General features: G+C 35.6%; 2 protein-coding genes across 2 annotated transcripts in view; one reads left to right on the top strand and one right to left on the bottom strand.

The window, feature by feature from the left end:
* LOC142348204 (uncharacterized) overlaps positions 1-11,275 on the top strand; it is a 41,109-nt gene extending 29,834 nt beyond the window's left edge. The window contains exons 4-6 of the mRNA XM_075399466.1: positions 4,202-4,678; positions 7,452-7,614; positions 10,742-11,275. Of these exons, the coding sequence (XP_075255581.1) occupies positions 4,202-4,678; positions 7,452-7,614; positions 10,742-11,216 (1,115 nt within the window). The 3' untranslated portion in view covers positions 11,217-11,275. The remainder of the gene's footprint in view (positions 1-4,201; positions 4,679-7,451; positions 7,615-10,741) is intronic.
* A 632-nt stretch (positions 11,276-11,907) lies between these two features.
* LOC142348211 (isochorismatase domain-containing protein 2-like) overlaps positions 11,908-26,904 on the bottom strand; it is a 346,917-nt gene continuing 331,920 nt past the window's right edge. Inside the window, exon 5 of the mRNA XM_075399478.1 lies at positions 11,908-12,539. Coding sequence (XP_075255593.1) covers positions 12,353-12,539 — 187 coding nt within the window. The 3' untranslated portion in view covers positions 11,908-12,352. The remainder of the gene's footprint in view (positions 12,540-26,904) is intronic.

Genomic DNA, 26,904 nt, shown 5'->3' with positions numbered 1-26,904 from the left:
AGTTCCCATCTTTAGAAACACTGGTAATCGAAAACCTATGAGAATTTTTAGTTGATTTCTAATGGTTTTCATTACTTTGAAATAAACTGTTTTTAAAGAAAAATAAACAGATTTTTCAAATTTACTGTTTTTTTTTCTTTATTGTCTAATTGTTACCAAGCATTATTATGGACTGGTCCCATATCTTTTTTGGTCAACTACAAATTAATTTGTTTAGTTTCAGTTTTATCTGACGCTATTTTGACTTTGTTAACAAAGACTTGTTTTTTAAGACGGACATAAATTTTTTGATGTAATTAACGTTTGTTGTTGTTGTTGTTTGATTTCGCTGTCTTCTTGACTCGCTTTCTTAATATTGGGATATCTATAAATCCAATGCATCATTTATTAGCCCAGTGAGTTATTTGCTTTGAAGGCTATCTTTTCGTTTATACACCAATTTTTTTTTGAAAAATACTTGAATTTTTGGGGTTTTCTATCTGTTCCTGATTTGGTAAACAACTATGCCAAAATTGTGGAAGAGTGAGGTCGGAACTTTATGTGCGATCGCACATTACCGAGCCTCCTTATTTTTTTAAAATCAAAATTGACCCAAACTTGACAATATCAAAGTTTTTGGTTTTCAACTTATAGCAGCATCTGAACACAACTAATGAGATTCACTTATTTCATTGAGGAAACTGCTTGATGAATCCCTTTGTTAATAATAATTTTAAAACACATCACAGCATCTGAAATAGAACACATTCCTAATCAAATTATTGAGTTTCTTTTTCAATGGAAATTATCGTAAAAATTCAATTGTGAAAATCATTTGTTGGTTGTCAAGAAAATTCTTAAAACGGTAAAAATCTATTGAACCGAAAAGCATATCCAAATTTTGCGCTTCTTACATTTTTTCGCAAAACTATATCATCTGCTTGACTGAATTCGTTTAAAAATTGAACTAAAATCCTTGGCTGCATCGTGGCTTGCTAAAAAAATTGGAGAAACTTCTGATTTTCTGTATTAAAACTACCATTCACTTCATGCAAAAAAAAACTTCGAAAGGACTAGCAGGGAACTCATATTTTTATTTCTAACAACTTAAACTCAAAACTCTAACACAAACTCGTAAAAAACATTTACTCCAATAGCACTAGAGAGCAAGGCCCTAAATAATCCCATTTCATAAAACGGATTGAAAAAAATTAAAGATGTGACGTAAAACAAAACTCTGGCTAACAAACTATCAACAGTAGACGCCATTATCGATAGAGAAAGAAAAATGTTTCATTGTACGTTGTTGCACCTATCAAAAGCCTTTGACAAAGTTGATCACGAGAAACTCATAGACAAAAGCTGCTGATAAAGCTTCAGGGGCAAACTGCAAGATTTTCTAGAAGCATACCTCAAAACAGACATCAGTATGTCTGCTTTCAGTCAAAAAATTCATTGCCGAGAGATAAACATGATGTTTGAAAGCAGAGGAGTCGGTCCTATGCTATTTCTCATTGTTCCGACCCCTCTTGAGGGGGGACTATATACTCAAACGGTTTTTTTTGGTCACTCAATTGTGACTCAATTTCTTAATGAATTTTTGATGAATTTTTTTTATGTGAAAATGTGAAAAATTCATCAAAAAATGTGAAAATGTGAAAAAATAATCGAAGATCATCGAAGTACAGTGATTGACTTCGAGCAGCTCTGAAACGATGCTCAAACAGACAAAATGCCTCCTAGCATCTGGTCGGTACGGCGCTAAACGACTAATGAAATCTCAATATTTCTTGTTATCGTTCTGAAAACCAATTTATTATAATTCTGAAAACGAATTTTTATTATAATGAAAACGGATTTATTATTATTTATTATAACGGAATTATTACAAACTCGTTATTATAACTAAAAACGAACTTGAAAATTTGAAAAATAGATTTCTGAATAAATGTATTGGTAGTTGTGGTGGTTCTAATTGTGGTTATAACGGGATTACCCCGAAATTCTGGGGCATAAAGTTCGGCTTATTTGCGCCAAATAGGCTTCAAAAGCCAATCCACCTCAGCAAAGAGTTCACAAACCGATTCACCAAATAGAACAAGTTGTTTTTACGTTAACATTTTGGCAACTTTCTCGGTTCTAAAGTTGTCACTCAACGACCGACCACACTCTTGTCTGCTTTTTTTGACGGATCTATCTTAGCAGTTCATCTAGGCAACGCATAATTTGTAAGAGGGGGCATAAAAACACAGGGGCGGGGGGTCGATCCAACGAAAAAAAATCCGTTTAAATCAAATGAGAGGCCCTCGATAAAAAAATAGCACTCATCATATGCTACATTTGGCAAGAAAATTATCCTTATATTAGTAACTAATTCAATTATTAACTATTTCTGATTACGATAGTGTCGGATTGGCTTGGATATACTTTGAAAAGATTTCAATTCAAGTTTTTCTTACCAATATTTCCAAATTTTTGTACAGCAGAACTTCAAAAAAATTTAAATGTAGGGCGGAAATTCTCACTTTATTTCTGAAAAATTCAGAAACAGCAAAGACTGTTCTGAAGTTAAAGTCTGTTCACTTTTTCAATTTTTCAAAGCCAAGCAACAATGCCTGTGGTCAAGTGGAAAAACCTTCATCATAAAACAGTCATTGACTCTATTTTTATACAAAATTAACACGAACGAGATTTTTAATTCAGTTTGTAGCAAGTCTTTTATGTCAGTAGTAATGTCCATCGTGGGCCCCAATTAGCCTCAAAAAGAGACCAAAATAGACCAAGTACAGTTAATGGCATCATTCGACTGTTCTTTGTCTTACCACAGCAACCTTCAGACCTCTACTCGGCATAGAAAGATATCCATCAATTAAGGTCACAGTTTTGTCGCATGCGTAAATAATACCAGAGTTAGCCACCAATTTGAGCTGCTCTATCTAGTTCAGGTATTTGGTTACCGCCACTCAAGATGTGACTGTAAATGAACAAGAACTGAATCAGTATTAAGTGCATACTACCCCCTACCGACTCAAAACACTCAACTGAGGGAATCCGAGCGGCGCGCCGGATGTCTTCGCCGCCCTAATTAAAAGTCTTTGAGACAACATTCAATTTTGGTCCCCAAAAAGCAATGAAAACGGTTGACATTTTTCTCTTTCTGTACATGCAAAAAGCAATTCGCTTTGTCAGAGCATAATGCTTTCAAAATTGAAGAAATGAAATACATTCTCTAAGTGCTCGCCTCATATGTGTGCTAATGTCCAAGAAGGCAAAACAAAAGCACAAGATAAGATACATCAGGCAAGAACGTTTGAAGATTTCAAGAAGTTGCTGAAGACTGATTCATTCTACCAACATTGTTGACTTCCGATATTCTATTTTGGGAACAAAAATACGCTATGCACCCCCCCCTACCCGTACGTTATGCACCCCACCCCACTCCCCGTACGTTATGCACCCCCCTCCTTTCCTCTCTCCTCGTACGTTGTGCCCCCCCCCCCCCCCCCCCCCTGTTACTGAGCACGTTCCTTTACACAGTAAATTATGTAATTATGTAAAAATATGGTATATGGACAAACAGAAAGACCCCAATTCTGTTACTTGAGAGAGTCGCGACAACGCTTTCATTGTCATTATCACCGTTAAAGATACCTGTGGCGAATAGTGTTGATCATTAAAACTCGAAAAGTCTGAATTCTTTGTCAGTACTTTTATGTAAGGGTTAAGGAAAGGGATAGGATACCGTTCAAAATAAAGGAAATTTACAGAGCAAAAAGGGCTCATTCACTAGGGTCAGATTAGTGAGGCGAATTTGATTACCGTATTAGAGCTCTAGGGGAGTTACAGAAACAAAAAGAATGCGCGACACATTACGAATAGCGAAAAACTATTCCAAACGAAACGAAAAAATACATTGAAACTTGAAATAAAATTAAAGGGCCATTAGAGGGGAACAAGTATCATGAAGGTAAAGTGACCACTTAATTTAGTTTGGGAAGACCTCAAAAATTTTTTTTTATATGTCTCAACAAAAAACAATGGGTGCAGCCTGAAGATTTTCCATTTTTTCTTTTAAAAATATGAGAAAAAAGATGCAGACAATGCAAAATTCTTTCCATTTTCTTTGAAAATGTTGTAAAAATTACAAAACTTTGCACTGTTCATTGATGGTAATGTTTTATAAAAGTTTCCAAGCAACTAGTTATTTGATGTTGTTTTTCAGGCGTATATTTTGCAATATCAGATCAATTCTCGCAACCCTTTTGGGCTCCTCTCGTGCGCCCATTTGCTTTCTACCGAAGACGAATGAGTCATGTCAGCGAACAGAAGAACCCTTTAAACCCACTTTCCAAGGACACGCGTAACATCAAACGACGAAGTAGCATCATGGCCCTTCTTGGAAACCGAAAGAAGCCGAACAAAACCAAGAAAGAATCCCAAAAAATAGAATGCCCAGCAAATAGGGTAGCCACAGAGCCAACCGATATCTGCCCGACCACCACTCACAACGATGACGTAATACAACCTGAGCATGACGTAACGAGCGAATACGTCACTACAAATTACATAATGAGCAGCCAAAACAATCATTTGAAAGTGGAGGTTGAGATTGAAGAACAAAATGATAATGTATCGTGTGTATCTATGAATAAAAGAGGAGTCGATGACGAAGACAATTTTGCTGATGACGAAAATGCAGGTAACTAAAGGATATTAGAGCGATATTTATAGTGTGGGTTTTCAGGTCAGACTATTCTGTCACTTTTCCATTATTGAAAAAAGACGCAAAGGGCAGTTTTAAATAAAAAATGGCCAAACTACGAGTTCCCAAGAGGTCCTAAAAACCTAATTCTTCATGAAACTCATTAATCGGTTGGTTAGTTCAGACAACTCAAAAAGCCAATAAGTATTGAAACACCTAAGTAAACATAAACTAAGTAAACATAAAGACATACTTAGGTGTTTCAAGACAAAGTTAACATAAAGCGTCAAAAAAGTAATAAATGTTAACAGAAATAGCCAATAGAAAGATAAAAATTAGTTAGAAATAGTCGAACTACTTCTATTCATTTCTTTAGTGACTCGGTAACAAGAGGGTATAGCATATTAGATGTAACATACTTGCAAAGTTGAGAAACAAAAGCACAGTCAACCGATTGCTGAAAAATGGCCAAAATAGATTTTGTACATATTGAGTCTCAAAAATATGAGTTAAAAACTTTCAACTGATTTTCGAGTTTCCTAAATTTGAAGTCACGTTAAAAATTTCTCCGACCCCACTTAATTTAAAGAGATACTTTACATCGTGCTTTTCGTCCAGTCAAGTTTGAACGATCGATATGTCCAATAATGTCAAATGGAAAGATACGAGAGGCATCGCTCGGAAACCCTTCGCGAGTTGACTATTTTAGTTTTTCGTATGACGAATTTTTAAATATTATCTTTTTCTGAGTTATCGAGGGTAAAGTTTGTCGAGAGAAGATTTGGCTATTTTTTTGAACATTTGGCACTTAAACAGAATTTTTTTGTTCAACTTTTTAAATCTGTGTCCAATTGTTCCTTCCCTAATTTAACGAGGAAGCAAATCCATGTCAGCCTGATTTTTGCTCTGTCGTTTTTGAGCTCCTAAATTTTCATAACAGGTAGACATCAGTCAAAAACTATCTCTTGGAAGGTCAAATATTTGAAATATCTTGGAGGGCAAAAAATGTACTCAATGGGCTTTTCAAATTTCGTTTTGGATACAAATGATGGTCTTAAAAGTTCTAGGTGTCTCTTAAAATGCAGAAAAAGATACCTGAAAGCCCTGACAGCAAAGCGTAGTCGCCCCAAAAGTTTGTTCGAACTTCGTTTTTGTTGATTACTTTCAGATAAATTACTTTTTAAAAACCAAATAGCAAATTGCATTTACGTTATCTGGGCAAATTGTAATCAAGCAGCTAATGGGAAGAAAACAAGATCAAGCATCAACCGAGAACACAATATGTTAACAATATGTTTATTTTTAGGAAGAAAACAATCGAAAGAAAATTTTATAATGTGATTCTTTAAGAAATTTGTTGATGTTTATTATATTATTTTGTTTGAATGATTTGAAATATTTTTTGTTTCAGGTATATTTAACCGTATGGTTATAATTTTAATTTACTTGTAGCAAAAAAAACAATATGACAGACAGAGCAAAACAATTGCTATGAGGCTTCAGAGTAAAACAGTCAGTACATAGGGTCGCAAAATAAATACATGGAATGAAAACTCCAGAAAAACTCAAAGTGAACGTCAAGAGGTCAAACAAATTTAACAAATGCTGCTTTGCAAACAAACGTCTTACTATATAAAAAATAAATACCAAAATTTCTAACCTAAGCAATAGCTTTGAAAAAAAAACTAGAAATCGAGAATTATTCACATTATTCACAAAAAAAACAGAAAGTATTATTCACATTCCAGCTGCAACTTTAATTTAGCGCACCAACGACAAAAATTCACTCTTTTACAACAAGCTAGAAATTTTTGGAGACGAGACTATTTGGATTGTAATATGTATATCATAGAAAGAGCCTAAAAACGAAAAAAAAAACGCGGAAAAAAAACCGACAAAACAAACTGCACAGAAAAATTTAAAAAAAAATTAAAAAATCCACCAAGACAGCTGCAATGAACTATGTTTTCACAGAAACCAAAGAAAACGCATGACTGAGCTTCTAAAATAAAGACACTAACAAGTGCAAAATCAATAACATTCTAAAATTTGAGACAAACTAGTTTAAAATCACTAAAGTTCTAACATTCCACATTAACAAGTTCAAAATCACTACGATTCTAAAATTCGACACTAACAAGTTGAAAATTTTAAAAACCAACTGAATTCGGAAGGTCAAAACAAGACGTAAATGAGCGGATTGATATTCACATCAAGCATTTAATCGGCAATGTATACTATATATAAGTTGATCTAGAACTTAGATTTGCCACAGGACCGTTAAACTTGAACTAATTGAGTTTAATAAAAACTGAGTCGTTCCTCCTCGCCCTGGCCCCGCCAGAAGAAACTTAACCCCTATTTTGGAGCCAGCTGCTAGATGAATTAGAATTCATGAAATTTATCAAATAGATAACTGAGCCGAAAACAAACATTGACTTTTGCCCGAATGTTTAGTTGCCCGATGCGTGTTTAGTTAAGCAAGTGTTTGCCAGTGTTCATGTTTAAGCATAGAAAACAAGATAAGGAAACTATTACAAGATAACTTGATTCCTACTCCGAGAACCCCGAAATATGCTTCATAACAATCTGAAAAGCTGTTTATTCCTGCACAGGCTTGGTTGATTTTGAGCTTGACTTTGTACTTATTGTTGCCACCCAATAGTCATCTATTATAACAATTGAATCTGATAATAGCTGTTTTTCTCCTGAGAGTCATGATCTATTTAAATAATCTCAATACCGTAAAAAAATCGTTTTTTCTGCACAGGCGAAGATGAGTTTGAGCTTGATGAGGAGATAGAGGAGGGAGACGGAATGAGCAGCTATAGATCCCCAGAGGGCAGTGGACACATTCTGCATGATCAAGACGACTCTTACAACTCAAACGACAACTCAAAAGCCATGATTGCTGCAAAACAACAACTTGCACCGTTAGTTCTTTTCAGATCTTTGAGAGTTTAGATCTTTTGCAAATATCATTGCAGCAAAACAACGTTGATACAGCTACCCTTTTTGCAATTATAAACATTATCAAAAAAATGTACGAACTATTGGCGAATAAGTACACCAAATTTTCCAATGCACTCTATTCTTGTCATTTTTTTTTCAAAAAAAAAGCATAGGACAAATTTGCTTGAACAATTATTTATCAAAAGTCATAAATGCTGCGAAACAACTAGCACTGTGAGTTCTGAGATGTTTGAGAGTTTAGATCTTTTGCAAATATCATTGCTGCAAACAACGTACTTATAGGTGCAACATGTCTCACGTATCGCTGAAAATGTATCAACTGAAAATCCAGGATTTCGTTATTTACAAGAGTCGGGGCAACAACTCAATCAAGTCATGATTGCTGCGAAAAAATCATTTGCACCGTTAGTGGTCGATACAGTGATAATGTTTTCGCACAAAAATCAAAATTATAAAAGATAACAGCATAAAATCGGCAGCTAAGTTTTAATGCTCTCCAATTATAGCATTTTAAAAATCTGGGATTTTGTTTAGAAGTGTTAGAAAATATTTTTCGTCATTTTAATTTTCAGAATTGGAAGTTTCGTAAACTTTTAGACAGTAATACTTGCAAATTAAGATTAATAACTTTGTTAAGATGTTCGTTAAATGTACAACTATGTTTATAGGAATGTAAAAAAAATGTTCTAACTTTTCGGTTTGAAAAAATTTTCTGCTGTTCGTCAATGTCAAAATTTCCTGATTTGTCTTACATTTCAGACAATTTGTACATATAGACTTTTTCGAAATACGTCAATCATAAACGATTACGATTACAATAATAAAAATCATAATATTGCAACAGCTTCTCAAAGAGCCATTTGTTACAACCAAACCTAATTTTCCATTTTCTAAATCAGAGCTCACTACTAAAGCAAAAAAAAAACTTTTGAATTTCGAAATCAATATTCAACTCTAATTTCATGGTTTCCATGCCACAAAGTTATTAATATTAAAATTTGTTCCATTCGTTCAACAAAGCCATGTTTTCGAAGTGAAATATGCTCTAAGAGCGCTCTATTGTCATGAAATGAGAAATTTTTCAGGTCAAAATTTGAGCGAAAGTGAATACTATATTTAGTTTGTCCATTTGCACAGATTTGAGACAAAATTATTGATTTCACAATCATCACCACCTTTCAATATCGATCAATTCTTCTTCCAACAGTCCGCTATAATTTGAATCAATTCAAACAATAATCAGCTTCTATCTGTCTGAGCTATCGCTATGTGACATTTTTATTCACTTTAATATCTTCGCTGCTTTGCGATAGAAAAGGCTGATATCGATTTCAAATTTATGCCCCATTTGTCTCTGAATCCATACTGAGAAAAATTGCAAGCATTGTTGCAAAACAGCAAGGTTCATACCGTGTATGTTTACATCGACTGTCTTTTTTTATGATATTGCATATTTCCATTTTTGAAGATCTTTTCGAAAAGGATAATCTTCATAAAATCATTCAATTCAATTCAATTGAAAAGCTGACTGAATCAGTTAATTCTATGAGGAGTCCGATATGATTTTCTATCAATGTAAATATATATATATATATATATATATATATATATATATATATTTTCTTTACCAAACTGAATTAATCGCCAAAAAGCTCTTGTCAACGTGACGTGCAAGAGAGCGTTTTCCGTACGAACCAAACACCTAACATCTACAATCCTGGAATTCTCTAAAACAAACTGCTCGCTCTGTTAAAAAGAACTCATCAATTGAGTCCTCAATCTCAAGGTGGGAAAGGGCTTCAAATTTTGAATACCTTTTATTTAATGATGTTGCCGATGTGTAATTTCTAAGACGGTCCTGAATTTTCGTTCCCAATTTTTGTCAACTTCCTTGCTAGTTATATTACAATTGTGCTTTTCGCACTGTGACCATTTTCTAACAATTTACTGATTTAACTCAACGCTTAGGTTTAACTCATCTCATAGATTAAACTCAAATCAATTATTAGGAAAACATTTAGCAGTTTTGCAAAAACCCATATCATGGGTCACAACAATAATTAAGTCTCTGAGGTAGGTCTCAAGGTTGCCGTGAAAATAAGCCGAAAGGAAAAGTTAGGCTTAATTGCTGACTATATGCGAAATCGTGTTACATTGCGTGCGAAAAATCGATACATAAATGGAGCAGATGCGTGATACAAGCCGTGCGAAAAATAGGTTATAAAGTTTGTACTTGTATTTCGCAGCTAGGATTAGGACACTTTTGCGAACAAGGGTTGCTAATTTCCCTTCCATTTTGCCGGTTTCTGCCAAAATCGCTATTTTCCGCAATATTGTCAATGTATTAACATAGTAAAAACGAACACGAGATACACGCATTGGACATTTCTGCCCGTGACGATTTGGGTATACCTCTGCGTCGCAATGCGTCCCACTTGTGTTGGCTAACATCAATTATCTCAACAATTAATTCTTCTAATGTTCCATTATTTTCTTTTCGGGTAATTTTCACGTCGGCTAATATTCCAGACACTGGTCTCAAGTAATTATTAATTTTATTCGAGCAGCAAAGTTTTAGGTTAAATCGCGAGTTTTGAGAAAAAAATCATGCTCAAAATCGTGGACAGTAGAAGTGATGAAATCGTTGCTTTTTTGTCACATGTCCACTGTTAACATAACCATCACAGTATACAATTACGAAAAATGAAAATATTTGTCGAGGTATTGTCTCTATTGTTCACAAAAGGCCCCACAAGTCCTCAAAATTACAACATGTACCATTTGATGTTATGATGATGTCTATCTTATTGCGAACGAGTAGCATCATTGCTTAAATATTGAGACAGAACACTTTCATCAATTTATGTTCGAAATCGACAAAATATTGAGAAAAAGGCGCATTATATAAAAAAACTTATCTGTGCTCAATTACCCCCCAGTTTAGTGGGCTTATATCTTTCACGCCCCCAGGCGCGCGCTCTATTTTTTTATATAGTAACGTGCTATATAAAATATAATTTGTAACTGGGGGGCGTAAAAAACACTGGGGGTTGAAACATAATAGATAAAAAAAACCAAATTTTTCAGATGCCAAAGTCTGCCATCGAGCAGATATGCTAAAGACCCGTCGACAGTGAACAACAGCAACAAATCAAAGCTACGAAACTCTTGTGACATCACAATTCACCCTCGCGAGGCCTCACTCAGCCGAAACTGCAAATCTCCGAATAAGTCTACGAACCAGAACGCAAAGAAGCAAGCTCGAAAGAAGTCGTTTCAAAACCAGAAACATAAGATCACCTTTTCGCTATTTCTAGTCTGTTTATGCTTCATTGTGATAATTATTCCTCAAACTAGTATCCAACTTATAAACTATTTCACGTCTCTATCTGTAGAACTCATTTTAAATATTTACAGCATCACTGAAATTGTTTATTTGATGAACTTTGTGATAAAGCCCGTCATTTTTACATACAATAACGGATATTTGATGGAGAAACTGCAGATATTCCAGAACAAACTTCAAAAACTCAACCACAAGAAAACCACATCGCGTGCTTAAACCTTAAATTTAATGTTTCAATAATGAAAAACTTATTTGGGACTCATTATACCTCATTATCCCCCCCCCCCTCCATTGTCAACGGAATAACGCATGAACTAATGCGAGTTTTCACACTCTCTCTATGTCTCGTGTAATCTAATAAAAAGTGGTACCAACTAATAAATACAAATACTTCATAACTTTTTATAAGCATCGATTATGAGTGCTTGTAGGGGAGGCGGGGAGGGGTTTGAAGGAAACAGTTAACAGTTTTCTTGTCTAAAAAACTTGCAAAATCACCTGAAAAAAAATTGATAATAATTTCAGAAAAAAACAATCGGACAATCAAAATTAAATCAAAACAATATCTCATTTGAAAGTGTCATGCTGAACTTGATAGCACTGCGCTAATTTGCTTATGGGAAATTTTCGATTACTGCAGAAATATTCCGATTGTTTCAAGAATTCAATTAATTCACTATTTGAAAAATAAAGCCGCTTTTGCTCACGCGCATTAAAATGATACATTTCGGTGGCTACATAATACAGCTTCAAACACTTTAGTTGCTAATTTCTTAATTTGAATATCAAACTCGATGAAACTTTTTCTGTGTGATATTGATCAAATAAATTAAAATTTGCTTCAGATGTCAGTGAAAAGCTTTCTTAATGGTGTTGTTTTATGGATGCTAGTTTGGACAAAAAAATATTTTGCAGAAACTAATCTTTTTATCAAATGAGGTCAAGGTAAACAAAAAAACAAGATTAAAATAGCACCGAATACTGAACTGAATACACAAAGTATCGAACAAAGAAGAGCTGAACACATTAGGTATGATTCTTTTTTCAAACTTCAAAGTTTCCGACATTTTTTATTCTCTTTTAGGCGAGCATAAATCTACAAGGAGGGGGGTTTCTTCTTTTCTGAAAATTTAAGCTTTCTGAAATAGCATTATAGATCTATTTAATAATCTTCCGTAATTAGATCCTTGGACGATTGTTTTCCTAGAACATTCTAGACGTTTTTAACTGTTCGTCCTCCATTTACATTCTGAGTGCCTTTATATTTAAGGTAAAGCCCCAACATGAAAAAATCTTGCAAACTTCCCTTATATATTTCTAGATACTTCAACAACATCATTTTCTAGAACATTCTAGACATTTTTCAAACGCTCGTCCTCTTTATTTGTTAACAAAGCTGTGTCTCGAGTAGGATTCGTTATCAACTTCTGTAGAGATCTGAATGACGGATTCTTGGCGTCCTTGCACAACTGTAAAATAAGGCTTTCCGACGTCGAAACGAACGCACCCATTTGGGCGAAACGCTCCAGGGCAAATTTCCTAAACAGAGGACAATATTTTTTAAAAAATTTATACCAATTATACATAACTACAAATCCGATTGTGGAGATATTTTAAGACAATAACATTTTCAGTTCTTCAAGATCTCTTTACCATAATCAGTTCTGCAGAATTTGGACAACCCGATGCTAAATAGGCAATTAAGGAAAATAATCGTTTTTATACATTTCAGTTCCGTTATAATTGCTTCACGAGAAAACCAGGATAGGGTTTTTATTTCCCAAAATAGACTTTTAATTGGAACGATTTCCGTGAATATCAACCCATCTTATGACTGCAAAGGTGATCAGACAAAAAAAACACAAGCCAATACATTTTGCCTTTTGTTATCACTAAATTTGATTAGATTGCACTATTTTGTGATTCAAGAAATCACCGCTTGAGAAAATTTTAGGTTCATATTGACTAGGCTTTTCAGGAACGTGACTTCGTCAAAGCAGTGAGAAAATTTTCAACTGTTTTTTATAGCAGTAAAGCATTCAATCATTTTTTTCATTTTTAAACCTATTTTGCCAAAATTTAGAGAATTTTTGTGCGCAAAAAATTCCGAACTGGGTGGTCATCGCACCCTCAGTCTTCGGACACCAATTTGAGATGTTTATTTTTGAGCTTGTACGTTCTCTATGCCTATGCATAATTAATATCCTCACTTAAAAACTTGTGAATGAGCGTTATTTAGATCACACAAACTTAATCACACAAGTTGTCAAGCGTGAAAAAGTCACTTCATAACCATTATTAACCAAACAAGGCGGCTCGGTAATGTGCGATGGCACATAAGGTTCCGACCCCGCCCATCCACAATTTTGGCATAATTGCCAACCAAATGAGGAACAGATAGAAAAACCCAAAAATTATTTTTTGCGAATCCCAAAAAAGCCCAAGTCTTTTTCAAAAAATTCTGTATGAACGATAAGATAGCCTCCAAAGCAAATAACTCAGTGGAGTAAAAATTGATGCATTAGATTGCTGTAATATGTCAATATTAAGAAAGCGAGTCAAAACGAACAGCAAAATCAAACAACAACAAACATTAATTACATCAAAAAAATTTATGTCCCTCTTAAAAACTAAATTTAATAACAAAGTCAACATACCGTCAAATAAACCTAAAACTAAACAAAAATAACTTATAAATCACCAGAAAACATATGCGATCAGTCCATAAAAAGGTTTGGTAACAATTATACAAAAAAGAACAAAAACAGTAAAGTAAAAAAATTAACTTATTTTTTTGAAACGGTTAACTTCAAAGTAATAAATACCATTAGGAATCAATAAACACCACAAATATTACCACAAATTTACGATTACCACTGCCTCTATAGAAGGGCATTAAGACCTGTCCTTATTCATTTTTGAAAGCGGCTAAAAAGAACAACAAAGAACAAACAAAATTTCAATTGAAACTTGCCAGAAAACGCTGTCAAAACCGTCAAGCCAAATTTTGGCACTCAAAATATATTTGATTGCGCCTTCTTCAAACAGCTATAATGTAGTACGTGGCCATTCATTAGTAAGACTAGGTAACAAGTAGACAAAAAAGCGAAGTGCTAAAGTAAGTAATACTTTTAATTTTTTTCCAAACAAAATTACATTCAATGACATGAAAGGCATTAATTATAAAAAGAGCTATTTAAATAGGGTTGTTTATTCATGAAAAGGAAGCCCTCGAGACCTGTAATTATCCAGAATATTTCTTGCATCTACAAAAAGAACGTCAAATATGACAAAAATCAAATTAATTTACTTTTTTTTGTGAAAAACCGGTGTCGAAGCCAGTAAGGTCATAACAAATTCTTTAAAAAAAAGTTTTTGGGACACCAATCCCTTTTATTCCCTTGACACCCATAATGTCATATTTGACCTGTAATTAACTAACGAGATTAGGTAACAAAAAGAAACATAAAAAGAACAAAATTGCGAAGTTAAAAAGTTTTTTTTTAATTTTGGAAAACGATTGTTTTCAAAGTCATGAAAGCCACTAATATCAGAATATCGGTTCTTCTATTCTTCCATGAAAAGCCAATGAAAGCTATCACTATACAGGAAACTTCATACGACTGAAACAACAAAGTATAAATGACAGTTAGAGACAAAATAATAAAATTCAATTGATTTCTTCAAGAAAGAGGCGACGAGGCCGTTAAAACGATGATGTATATCTTTCAGGATTTTAATATCTTCAATTGTGCCTTATTCTGAATGCTAATAAGGTGACATGAGGATCGTCAATAATGTGATAATGTGACAAAATTAGAAAACGTGAAAAACTGGCAAATATCAAAACAAACAAAAATCTGAAATCTTGTAGTATCAAAGCCAGAAAACAATAACTTCTCGCTTAAAACTGCGAGAATAAATGTTAAATCAGTAGAAAGAAGAAGCAGTCTTTCTTTGCTGACACTAAGCTGGAAGTTGAACAAATTAAGAAAAAAATAGAGGAAAAGTTAATTAAGCCATTATTTATTGAAAAGTCAATTATTTTTAAAAAAAGAAACGACCATAAACTTTCAATTAAAAAACTAAATGCATTAGCCTGGAGCTGCTTGGCAAGCAAATTGGTTGGACCTATCACTCCTGAGCTTTGATTTGATATGTTCTGTTCTTTATTATTAAAAAAAGTCTTTTTTTTAAAAAAAAAAGACCGACTGATTACAACCCGATTTTTTTTTGGATTGTAACAGTCCACGAATGGCCCAAAACTAGCTCTGCTAATACTTATTGTCCGTTAGGAACAACTGATTGTTCGAATGTTGTAGATATAGATAATTTGTTAGTTGAAAACAAAATAAATTCTGCATTTTTGATAATCAACGAGTAAAGTTAGCAAAAAACGGCAAAGTTTTAACTACAGTGCACTCTCAGCGGACTCTGAAGTAGAAATAGCCCCTCTCTGAGTCTACAAAGATTGTATGAGTGTTGTTTGGGGGTGTACTGTCGGCAAATGTAATCAAATTGGACTAAAGTAGCTTATTTCGTGCTGTTTTTGATGAGAAAGGCTAAATTTTGAAATGTTTATCCAGATTTTTTGACAAAAATAAATCAAAACAATCAACAATGCTTGTTCGTCTTCAAAAACAAAATCAACGACACTATTCTTAAAAATTATAACAAATTTTAGCAAAATTGACGAAAATTTAGGCAAAAATTCCGGAAAATGTGAATAAAAAAACGTGAATTCACTATTCTTTTCTCAGAAGTTTAAACCTCGATAACTCCCTGTAGAAAACGAAAATTAAAAAAATCTTTTTAATTCCATATTTTACGCTGGACGAGCTTTCTAATGATGCCAGTCTCAACTCTCTACGATGAATATATCGAGCGGCGAAAATTCACGGAACAAAAAAAACCCATTTGAGTATATAGTTCCTCCCCCCTCAAGAGGGTCGGAACAATAATAACCGCATAATGTACTGTTGTGAACTGACATTTAATTCCATTTCAATGTATAATAGCGTTTGAAAATATAAAAACAACCGACTAACGTCGAATGAGTTGCTTGCTTTCAAAAAGGTTAGCTTTAATAGTAGTTAGCTAGGGCTGAGAGTGAGTCTTTTAAAAGAGATTTTTGGGAGTCAATCTTTTTCAAAAGAGATTTTTCACTAAAAGTTGCTTAAGATTTTAAATCCTGAGTATTCAATTACCTTCAAATCCACATCTCCTCAGCTCTAGCATTTTAAGTAGTTATTTTAAGCTAGCGATCTCCTTTTCATTCGTTTATGAGTTTTTAAATTGTTTTCCACAATGGAAACGCTTTCCCTTCAACAATAACCCCATCAGCAAGCGAAAATCAAAACATGTACTCCTCTGTGTTCCAAAACGGCCTATCAAAAGAAACAGCCTCAAACAATTTCCAAATCATGCAATTCATTCCTCCATTCACTAAACCGATGCTTTGAAATACAGGATCTTTGAACGATGTTTACATTCAATGTGCGAAATCTATTCTGAAAGAGTTCCCACAAGAAGTACGGTCTCAAATAACCAATAGCAGAACATTCGCGCAGATAAGAGACAAAACGCTGCACTCACTGACCGTTACTTCTCCTCCAACTCTTCGAGCCCAATATCACTCAATCAGATCGCGAGGTCTCAACTTACCAGGCAAAACCGTATTTTCAATGGGCAGACCTATCCTCAACAAAGAAAGTAAGTTCTACCCCAGAAGATAACATTAAATTTGTAAATCTTCCTTACGTTTGCTCGGACACCGAAACTCTCAAACTGATTAAACTTCCAGACGGAATAGAGCACAACTCGGTAATCAATCGCATGAATATTGGTGGGGACTTTATGTTTGACCGATATGCAACTTTAAGTGTTACTGTCCACAATGCTAACAAAGAAGAGAAGCTCAGAAAATGGTCCTAAGAGAACAAAATTGCCGAGTTTAAAGACTGGAATGGCCTAGAAATCAAAATCCATGTTCCCGCGCTTCATAGCGGTAGTTTTTGCAAAAAAAACCGCCAATATGTTGGTGTTGTGAACCATAAAGATTGGTGTTTTCTATTACAAAAGAAATGCACAAAGTTAAATTGAAAAACCGTCAAAATGTAAGCTCAGAACAGCAAAACATCCATCTGGAAACAGAAAAAACGAATCCTGGCAGCACTCAGGAACAAGAAATGTTCAATCAAGACTCTTTTGGCAATCTAACTATAAACGAAGAATTTTAAGAACCTTTCATAGAACAAAATGGTAGCGGATCAACAGAAAGCACTGAAATGTGTAGCAAAGCAACAGAAAACACAAAAACCACAGAACAAATTGATACTTTGTGCAACCAAATTTCAATTGAAAAACAAAGCAACGCCATAATGAAATCAAACTGTCCAAAAAGGCTTAATTCATCAAAAGTTGAGTTGTCTTAAACAAATCAACGAAATTGAACAATCGTCTTATCAACAACGAAAGCAACCAAGCAGTGAAATACCAAGGCATTTTCTGAACACTGAATGGCGTAAAAAGAAAAACGAATTGAGTAACAATAACAAATGATTGGGCATAAAATTCTCAGCTTGAATTCCTGTGGCATTAAGAGCCCAAAGTTCTTCTCAATAATTGATAAGTGCTACCAAATAGCTCGAGAAATTTTTTTCTATGTGTTCAGAAAACGAAAATCCTCACTCTACAGTACAAATTGAGCTACCATCTAGTGCCGGCAATAAACTGCAGTGGAGGTTTAATAACAATTTGGAGCGAAGAAATCAACATTTCCAAATTTGAACTTTATCTTAATCAATACGTATTTAAATCCAAACGATTACACAGCGAAGCTCAGACAATTAAGTTCAAATCTCACTAAAATTGAACCTGGGCAAATTGTAGTTTTAACACAAGATTTCAACGCATTTAACCATGATCCAAGAAACACCTCAAATGCTCTTAGAAGAGAAGATGACAGAATAAAGCGATTCGCTAAGCTAAAGTCAATCATCGAGAAAGCGCTCCTTCTTGAAATAGCAGTTGAGCTAGACCTCCAAGAATTCACACATTACGATAAGAGAACATCATCTTTCTCGCGCATAGATTATTTTTTTAACTAAACATCTCAATTACAGTACATGAAAATACATAGAACTAACCTTTCAGATCACATGATGTTGGAGCTAAGCAACAAAATTAAAAAAAACTTGGCCAGAGCTTTTGGAATATGAATGACCCTAAATTAGTAGAAATTATATCAGAGATCTGAAACAATTTGTTATTCTTTGTCCAATTGACGACATACATAGATACTTGATGTGTCATATACGAGATGTATGCCAAGCCTTAGCTATAAACAAATCCCGAGTGATAAGTTCAAAGATAAAAAGCAGCTTACGTGAAAAAAACTCACAACAAAAAACTCAGAAAGAAATAAATTGAGCAAAGTAAATCAGATCAAACAATATTAAATCGATACAATGCAACATTATCCCAAATCAACGAGCACGAGAATAAAAAAACGACTGAGCTTCAAACACTTTAAAAAATTGATGCAATCCTGTGAACTTGTTAACGACAGAGATCTCAAAACATGGTCGAAAACAGAAAACAGCACAAATAGTGTTACATCATTGAAGTTGGTGACAGTTTAACAAGAAATCAAGATGAGACCATTAAAATATTTGAAAATCATTTCTCAAAACTGTATAAACGTAAAAAAACATCGTCTTTGAAAGCTTGCTTGACCAAGTGCAGGGATAAGAAACAGAAATGACAACAAAAAACGAAATGACCTGAGGCAAAGTGAAAAACCAATTGACAAACTAAACGCAGATAGTTCACCAGGATCAGATGGCATTACTTCTTACTTTTATAAAGTATTTAATCGAGAAATGGCCCCCATACTGGAAACAGTTTTCAACAATGTTGTAAACACCAATACTTCCAGACAACCAACAAATCGCAATCTTGAAATTCCTTCCAAAAACCGAAAACCCAATAATAGTAGACGAGTTCAGACCCAAAAGCCTGCTGAACACTGACTTAGAAATTCTGTCGCATGTTTTGGCTAACAGACTAATCAAAAAACCTAAAGAAGTTTTTGGTCAACATCAGCACGCCTACCTAAACAAACGTCAAATTAACACAGGGCTCATGAAGGTACGCAAAGCCCACAATCAGATGAATAACAGTAAAAGCATCGTAAAATTAGACTTCTCGGAAGTTTTAGAGAAAGTAGATAAGGATTACATATTCGCTCTTCTCGATAGAATTGGTGTAGATAATTTTACAAAATCTGAAATCAGAACAGTATATTAAATACAATGGTTCAACGGAAGAGTTAACCCGCTTTAAAAGAGATGTTTGGAAAATAAACAAGCTCTTAACTCAGCAGCAAAATTTGTATCGAATAGCATTCAACTGTCTTGTTGACAAAATAGAAAGATCGCTAAAAAACTTCTCCCACTCGACCATGTGCAGCTTCTGTGAGAACAAATTCGAAACATCTGAATTCTTGGTTTTTGAATGCGACAAATTAAATGCATCAAGAAATATATTATAATTGACAAACTGGCGTGAGATATTTGTTCACACGAGAGTTAAAAATCTAGGATTTACTGCAAGTGGTTTAAACGGATCATTGCAAGAAGCTACTGAGCAAACTAAAAACTATTCAAACTTTTTATTCAATCTGTAACGCTGTTTCAATTAAGCTACTTTTATAATGTATAGTTAGCATTTGTAAATACCTCCTTCTGAATTTATTATTTAAAAACTAGGGCTGAAATGCTAGCCTTAGCTGGACGAGAGAGGGTGCAAACGCAGTTGGAAGAGGGTGAACGGAGGAGTGTTGAGGGGGGGGGGGGTGGAATGACTCACAGGGGTCAAGATTAAGAATGGCCATTCACACCATAAAAGTTACGGTGAATCGCAAACTTGGACACTAGTAAGAGTAGTATAAGTAAATGACTAGCAGCACACCACGGGGGGGGGGGGTCACGCACGGTAAAAAAAACTACCCCCTCTAAATCTCTACATTTCGCCAATAAATTTCTTCAGAAAAGCCCTTGGGCGCGATGGGACAATATATGAAGACAAAATCAGAACATGAGTTTGGAAAAATTGTCTAGCAAGATCATTTTTCAAATTACAGTTCCAGAAAACAGACGTTAAGTAAAAATCGATAAAACTGTTTCAATGAGTACCCGAGTTACGAGAGACGAAATTGATGGGGGTATTACAAACTTGGTTTTTGATGATGGAAACCGAGAGAGACCTCCATGGCGTTGCTGTTCCAATACCGTAGTCCCTCGATCAGAGATTATATTTTTCGTTCAAGTGAGTATTATCGTGCTCATGATTAGTCTCTGTTTTGCCATGCTATTCTTGATTTCGGAGAGTTGCGAAGAGAAATCAATTTGGATTGCACTGCTTTCGAGTCTAGTTGGTTATATCTTACCAAATCCTAAATTATGAATAAAGTCATTCTCACAAACGATAGGATCTTCATGGCGGTTGTAGGCCCAAGTGGTTCTGGGAAAACTGACCTCATATTCAGCATGCTGCAAGGTAGGTCCTTCTACCCAGCATTTCCCAAAATTTATTACTTCTACAAAGAGTTCCAGGACATATTTACAGCTATGCAACAAAAAATACCGCACATTGAGTTCATCAAGTATTCCGGATTGGATATAACGAAAAAGCTTTCGGACTGTCTGCTCGTTTATGATGACTCATGCGAGGAAATCTTTAACGACAAAGAGTTTGTGAAGATAGCAACGTCAGGAAGACACAGAAAACTTCATGTGATCTACGTCAAACACAACTTATTCCAACAGAGTAAATGGTCGCGGACAATTGATCTAAACACAACTCATATAGTTTTATTCAAATCATGGCGTGACATTCAACAAATAGAATACCTCGGAAAACAGTTAAACTGTCTCCAATTACTCAAGGACGCATACAAATTAGCAACAGCTCAACCCTATGGACATTTGATCATTGACCTGGATCCTAAAACAAGTCAAGGCTTACGATTTTCTTCTCAACTCATTGGTCCGAACCATCAGTATTCTATATTCCTTCGGAGGAAGCTGTTATTACACCAATTACGAATGAAAAAGAGACATTTGCTTATGCTGAAGCGTTGGTGCGTTAACAGCAACCCCAAATCGAAAAGCAAGATAATTTTTCTAGCCCAAGATATTGAATTCATTTGGTTCCTAAGCGATTGTGTAATGAACGTGCTCTCTGGTGTTGTCCCAATCAACAAGAAAGAACTACAACAATTTGAACCTCAACTACGACAACTTTCTGAAAAATATTTTAGTGCTCTAGAAAGAAGTAAATTATTCCAGACAACGAGAGGGCATTCTCTGATTCAACTAATTGCCAGACCTTGTCTAGAATATCTACAGAAAAATGCCAACTGAGGAATTTGTGCTCATTCCTCGCAACATGTTTACAACTGAACAATCCCAAGTTTCGCAAATATTAAACAATCCATTAACAAAAAACAAGCCGAAACAACTATCGCTTCTACAGAGAACTTCAAAACAAGAGCCACCAGAAGCGGTCATACAGCAGAACACAGAGCAACAGACAGATGACGTCATGGTTTCGGATGAAGAAGAAAAGCAACAAAGTATCCCAGACAACACTAAACGGAAAGAGTTTGATGAAATCAGTCAGAGTGTGATCGATGATATAGATTTTCTCGATAAAGACAAATTTGGAAAAGCAAAAATAATTTTGAAGAAAATAAATGGATCACGCAACATTTCACTGGACTTTAAAGGTAAAATCCTGATTAATGGAAGGAACACCGACATTCCAGCATCAACTTTCCTCTACGCATTACAACAAACATCATCAAAACTTTTGCCTGACGCTTATCAAGTATTGAATTATTTGAACCTTGCACCACATCTCACTTGTAATACTTACGCAAAGAAGTTCATAAAAATTTCGAAAGAGCAAAAACCACGTCAGTTTCCGGATGGAGCAGCCAGTGAACAGAAACCTGCTATCGAGAGAGCAGAAAAAACAGAGACTGCTAGCTTTGATGAGGAAGGCTTCGCAGACGCAGAAGAAATTAAAACGCCAACAAGCTGGAAAACTCCATTCAGCGGAAATCAAAAAACTAAATAAAGTTTACACGAAAGGAAAAGCAGCATTTGGAAGTGTTGCTAACATAAAAGAGGAAAGCGGCTTTTCCCACAAAAAAATTGAAAAATTCCTTCAATCCAAGAACTCATACACTAAATATCGTCAATTCCGGAAAAGTTTTCCACGATTGAAGGTAGTTGCTTACAGAATAAACGAAATCTGGTCCATGGATGTAGCCTATATGGACAAAATAGCCAAGCACAACAATGGGGTCAAATACCTATTGATTGCAGTTGACGTTTTATCACGCTATTTACGTGTTCAACCTCTCAGAACGATGTATTCGAAGGATTGTGTTGAAGCTTTCAAACAAATGATAAAGACGAAACAACCAGAGAAAGTGTGGACAGACAAAGGCACCGAATTCAAGGGCGATTTCAAAACATTCTGTGAAAAGAAAAAGATTCATTTGTATACAACCGAAAACGAAACCAAATCTGCGTTTGCGGAAAGAAATATTCGATCACTTAAAAACATTATTTACAGATACTTGGAAGAAAAATGGACTTGGAACTATATAAAGGAGCTTCCCAATTTCGTAAATATCATTAACAGTCGTGTTAACCGCGTTACAAAGTTAGCCCCAAATAAAGTATTCAAAAAACATGAACCATTTTTAATTTCGATTGCTTTGGACAACAATAAATATAAACCACGATTTGAAGAGGGGGACCTGGTACGAATAGCGAAACCAGACGATACCTTCAGAAAAGGTTATACTCAGAATTATACAGACGAAATTTTCACAGTACTAAGGTTGGCTACAACAAGTCCACCTACCTACAATCTGATTGACGCAAACAACGTTAAAATCCTTGGGAAGTTTTACGAACCGGAATTAGTACAAGCTGATGCGTTAAACACTGGAGAGGAGCAATGATTTCTAACAGCAATGAGTTTACAATTGACTTGTTATCAAATGCATCAACGGACGTTTTTAATGGAAACACTATGGCATCATTTCGGAACCAATTATCACAACCGATACACTTACAGGGAGAATGGCAAGTAGCATTGACATCTCTATCTTTTCCATCAAACATCAACAACGTAAACTCTGGAGAAATAGTTGTTTACAAGAATTCAATGACCAATCCAAATGAGTCGAGTAATCGATCAGGACAACTCAGAAAAATTCGGACTGGTATTTACAACAGCTGGGAAGATCTAGTCTCGGAGATTGTTCGCATTGCAAAACTAAAACAGTTCGATCGAAAGTTTGACAAGATAACGCAAAAGCTCGTGTTAACATTTGGGGAAAATGAAGGATTGTCATTTCAAGACGAAATTCCCAGCATTCTTGGTTTCAAGGGGACCCCGGACCCTGCACACAATGGTTTTGTTCACATTGGTTACAAGACAAACTTCGAAAATGGGGCTCCGAACATTCCTAACAGACATTTTGGTATTTTCCCTGTTGATATAACATGTGGGTCACAGCTTATTTTTGTGTACCTTGATATTATTGAGTATCAACATGTGGGTGACTCACGTGCACCCATTCTCAAAATCATTGAATCGGAGAGACGTCTGAGAAACGGTAGCCTCAACACAGTAGCACCTATTCACCATAAAACTTATACAAACTTGGACTACAAGCGTTTACTTTCAAACAATATCCAGAGCATCAAAGTTGCGCTGAGAAGTGAAACTGGGAAATTGATCCCTTTCACTGGAATTGGTAAAGTTGTTATAAGTCTCAAATTCCAGAGAACAAGCTAACTGATGGAAGCCTATTATAATAATCAAGCATCCAATTCAATGCCCCATTTCTCAGGACATTATAGACAAAGAGGAAGTGGATTCGGCGCATTAGCTGCTGGCATTGGTCGTGTTGCATTACCCCTAGCCCGACGACTTTTTTGGACAGCAGCAAAAACAATTGGAAGAGAATTGCTAGTGCAAGGTGCACCAGAGTTATTAGAATTTGCAACAAAAAAGAAATCAGCGAAGCAAGCTCTGAAAAGTACAGTTGCAAAAACAGCGAAAAAACAAATCGGAGGAGCACTTCAACGAGGACGAAAAGCAATCTGTCGAAGGAGGTCGAAGAAGAAAGCATACAAAAAGCAGTCTCCACCAAAGAAAAAGATCATTTCGCGAAAAACGAAGCCACAAAGAAGTCAATCAGATTTCTTCTCAAAAGTAAAAAATGCGTACTAACATTGTTATTCCCACAGAGGCAACACATAGCTCATTAGACTTGTTCGAGAAACCTCCCCTTCTTGTAACATTTGATCAATCGTTCGAGCAAAAAGCAGGACCTTTGTACTCGCCCACTGGATCTTCGTTAGAGTTTGAAATAGTCGGTGACAGAAATAACTTCATCGACCTACAGAAAATTTATCTGGAAATCAAATTTCGAGTTGTTCGAAATAATGGAAACGATTTACGCTTCACCACGGGAGATGCCAACAACAGTGACACGCCACATCTAGCCAATAATGTCTTACATTCCCTTTTCGCCGATTGTATAGTGTCAGCAAACGGCATCAAAATATCTTCCGCCAATGGGCACTACGCACACAAAAGTTTCATAGAAACAGAATTTTCTCATGGATCGGATGCGAAAAAAACCTGGCTGAACTGTCAAGGATATGATTATGAAGCAGACCCAACAGGCGTCCCAGCCGCTACAATCACAGCTCGACAAGAAACTGTGAGAAGATCTGCTCAACTCACAATGTATGGAAAAATAGCTACCGATTTCTTTTCATGCGGGAAGCATCTAACGAGTGGAGTAACGCTGCGAATTTCTTTCCGACGATCACAGGATGATTTTGCGATTGTGAGTGAAGACGGGGCTAAACACTATAAAATCAAAATCGATGAAGCAAATTTGTTCGTGCGAAAAATGACAGTCTCCGATAGCGTGCTTGGTGCAATCGAGAAAACACTTCTCAGGACACCTGCAATGTACCGATATAATGAAGTTATTTCGAAAGCTTTTCTAGCAACAGCTGGGCAACAGAGCTGGAAGCAGGAGGATATTTTCACAAAAGAACCTATTCGTAGACTAATTGTCGCCATGTGCCGCAGCGATGCGTTCATCGGTACTAATACGCTCAATCCATTTTCATACCAGAAGTTTGATTTGAATGAGATAATAATTTACCGTAATGGGTTCGCCACAGCTGGTACACCAATATCAACAACTGATAATAAACGACTATACTACAACTCGATGGCTGCACTAGCTTATGTAGAAAATGGTCACGGGATATCTCTATCTGATTTTCCTGACCATTACATTATGGTGTTTAATCTCACCAGCACTCAAGAAGCCACGCATGATTTTATCCCGAGTTAACAAACTCTTCATTATCTGTGGAACTCAAGTTCGGTGCAGCGTTGCCTCGCAACATTGAAATTTTATTTCTCGGGGAGAAATGTTCAACAGTTTATATCGATTCCTCGAGAAACGTTTCCAAAAACGCTCTTCCTATAATCTAATGGATGAAGATAAAATATTCAAATTGATTCTACAATCCGGTCATTTGATGTTTAAATTCAACGGTGTTTATGCAGCTGACAATTTCCCCTTGCACATACCAACCAACTCATTTGCTATCGTTAACGCTTCACCAGCCTCTTCACCTGGATCTCATTGGATTGTGCTTGCAAAGAGATATGCCTACCAAATAACATACTTTGCCGACCCGCTGGCATTACCTCTCTATTCATATAAACACATATCAGACCGATTTCGACAAAGCACTAATGATAGCATTATAGTGGACCTCATGGAAGACAGACGTGACTCAAATAAACCCCTACAAAGTGCAGACTCTCAAATGTGTGGACTTTATTGCATTTATATAGCTCATTGTGTTCTCAATGATAATTTTCCATTCATTCCCGATATCAATGAAATTCAACTGTTGTCGTTTATAAAACATATGAAGTAAACAATTATACACGCTTTCTTTTTTAGTTAGGTCGATGACTCACCAACCATAAATTCACCTTTATAAAGAACTAAATTCCCCCTCCCCTGGAAAAACAAACTAAATCGTTCGACTATGACAAAAACGTTGATAGCTTGTAAACAAATTCTTGTCTGGACCCGAGTGCGCTATGTAATTAAAAAGTAACGCTGCAAGGTTGAATTGCGTCACTGTAACGCGATGGCCCCTCGACGAAAACAAATAGGAGACAGCTTGCTTGCATCCGATTGGCCAATCAACTTGTCGAAAGCGGGGTCCCCCGGACTGAAAAATTACTCATTGCTTTTTGCCTTACACTTTGCGTTCAGTTGATTCAAACTTGATACATTTTTGTCACTTCTAAACTTTTTAATTAATCGTTCCTTTCACCGTTACTCTCTTACAGCAACAATCAATTTTTGTGGGATGGGGCAAGCCAAGTGCGAAATTTGTCATAAACTACTGGCAAATAGAAGAAGCGTTCGTCGACATCGGAAAGAAGTGCATAAGATCTATCCTCAAGCAAACTCATTCGAGTGCACTGAATGTGGATTCACCACGAGAAGCCTGTATGAGCTAACAGGACACATGACTGTGCAGCATGCGGCGACCAGTCCACGATACTGCATATACTGTCAAAAATGTTTTCCACATGACGCTGATTATCTTGAGCACATGAACACTTTCCACGGTCTACCAGCTTGGAGTGTAGATGTAAACAACCTACAGGACTCAGGCATCATAGCAAACGAACGCGCTTTCGGCGATACACTGAAAGTCTATGAGATTACCGTCGGGTCAAGAGACGTTGATCTATT

The sequence above is a fragment of the Convolutriloba macropyga genome, chromosome 10, assembly GCF_964194025.1.
Source record: "Convolutriloba macropyga chromosome 10, txConMacr16.3, whole genome shotgun sequence".
In the NCBI taxonomy this organism is placed as follows: Eukaryota; Metazoa; Xenacoelomorpha; order Acoela; family Convolutidae; genus Convolutriloba; species Convolutriloba macropyga.
This window is presented reverse-complemented; position numbering and strand designations above follow the sequence as displayed.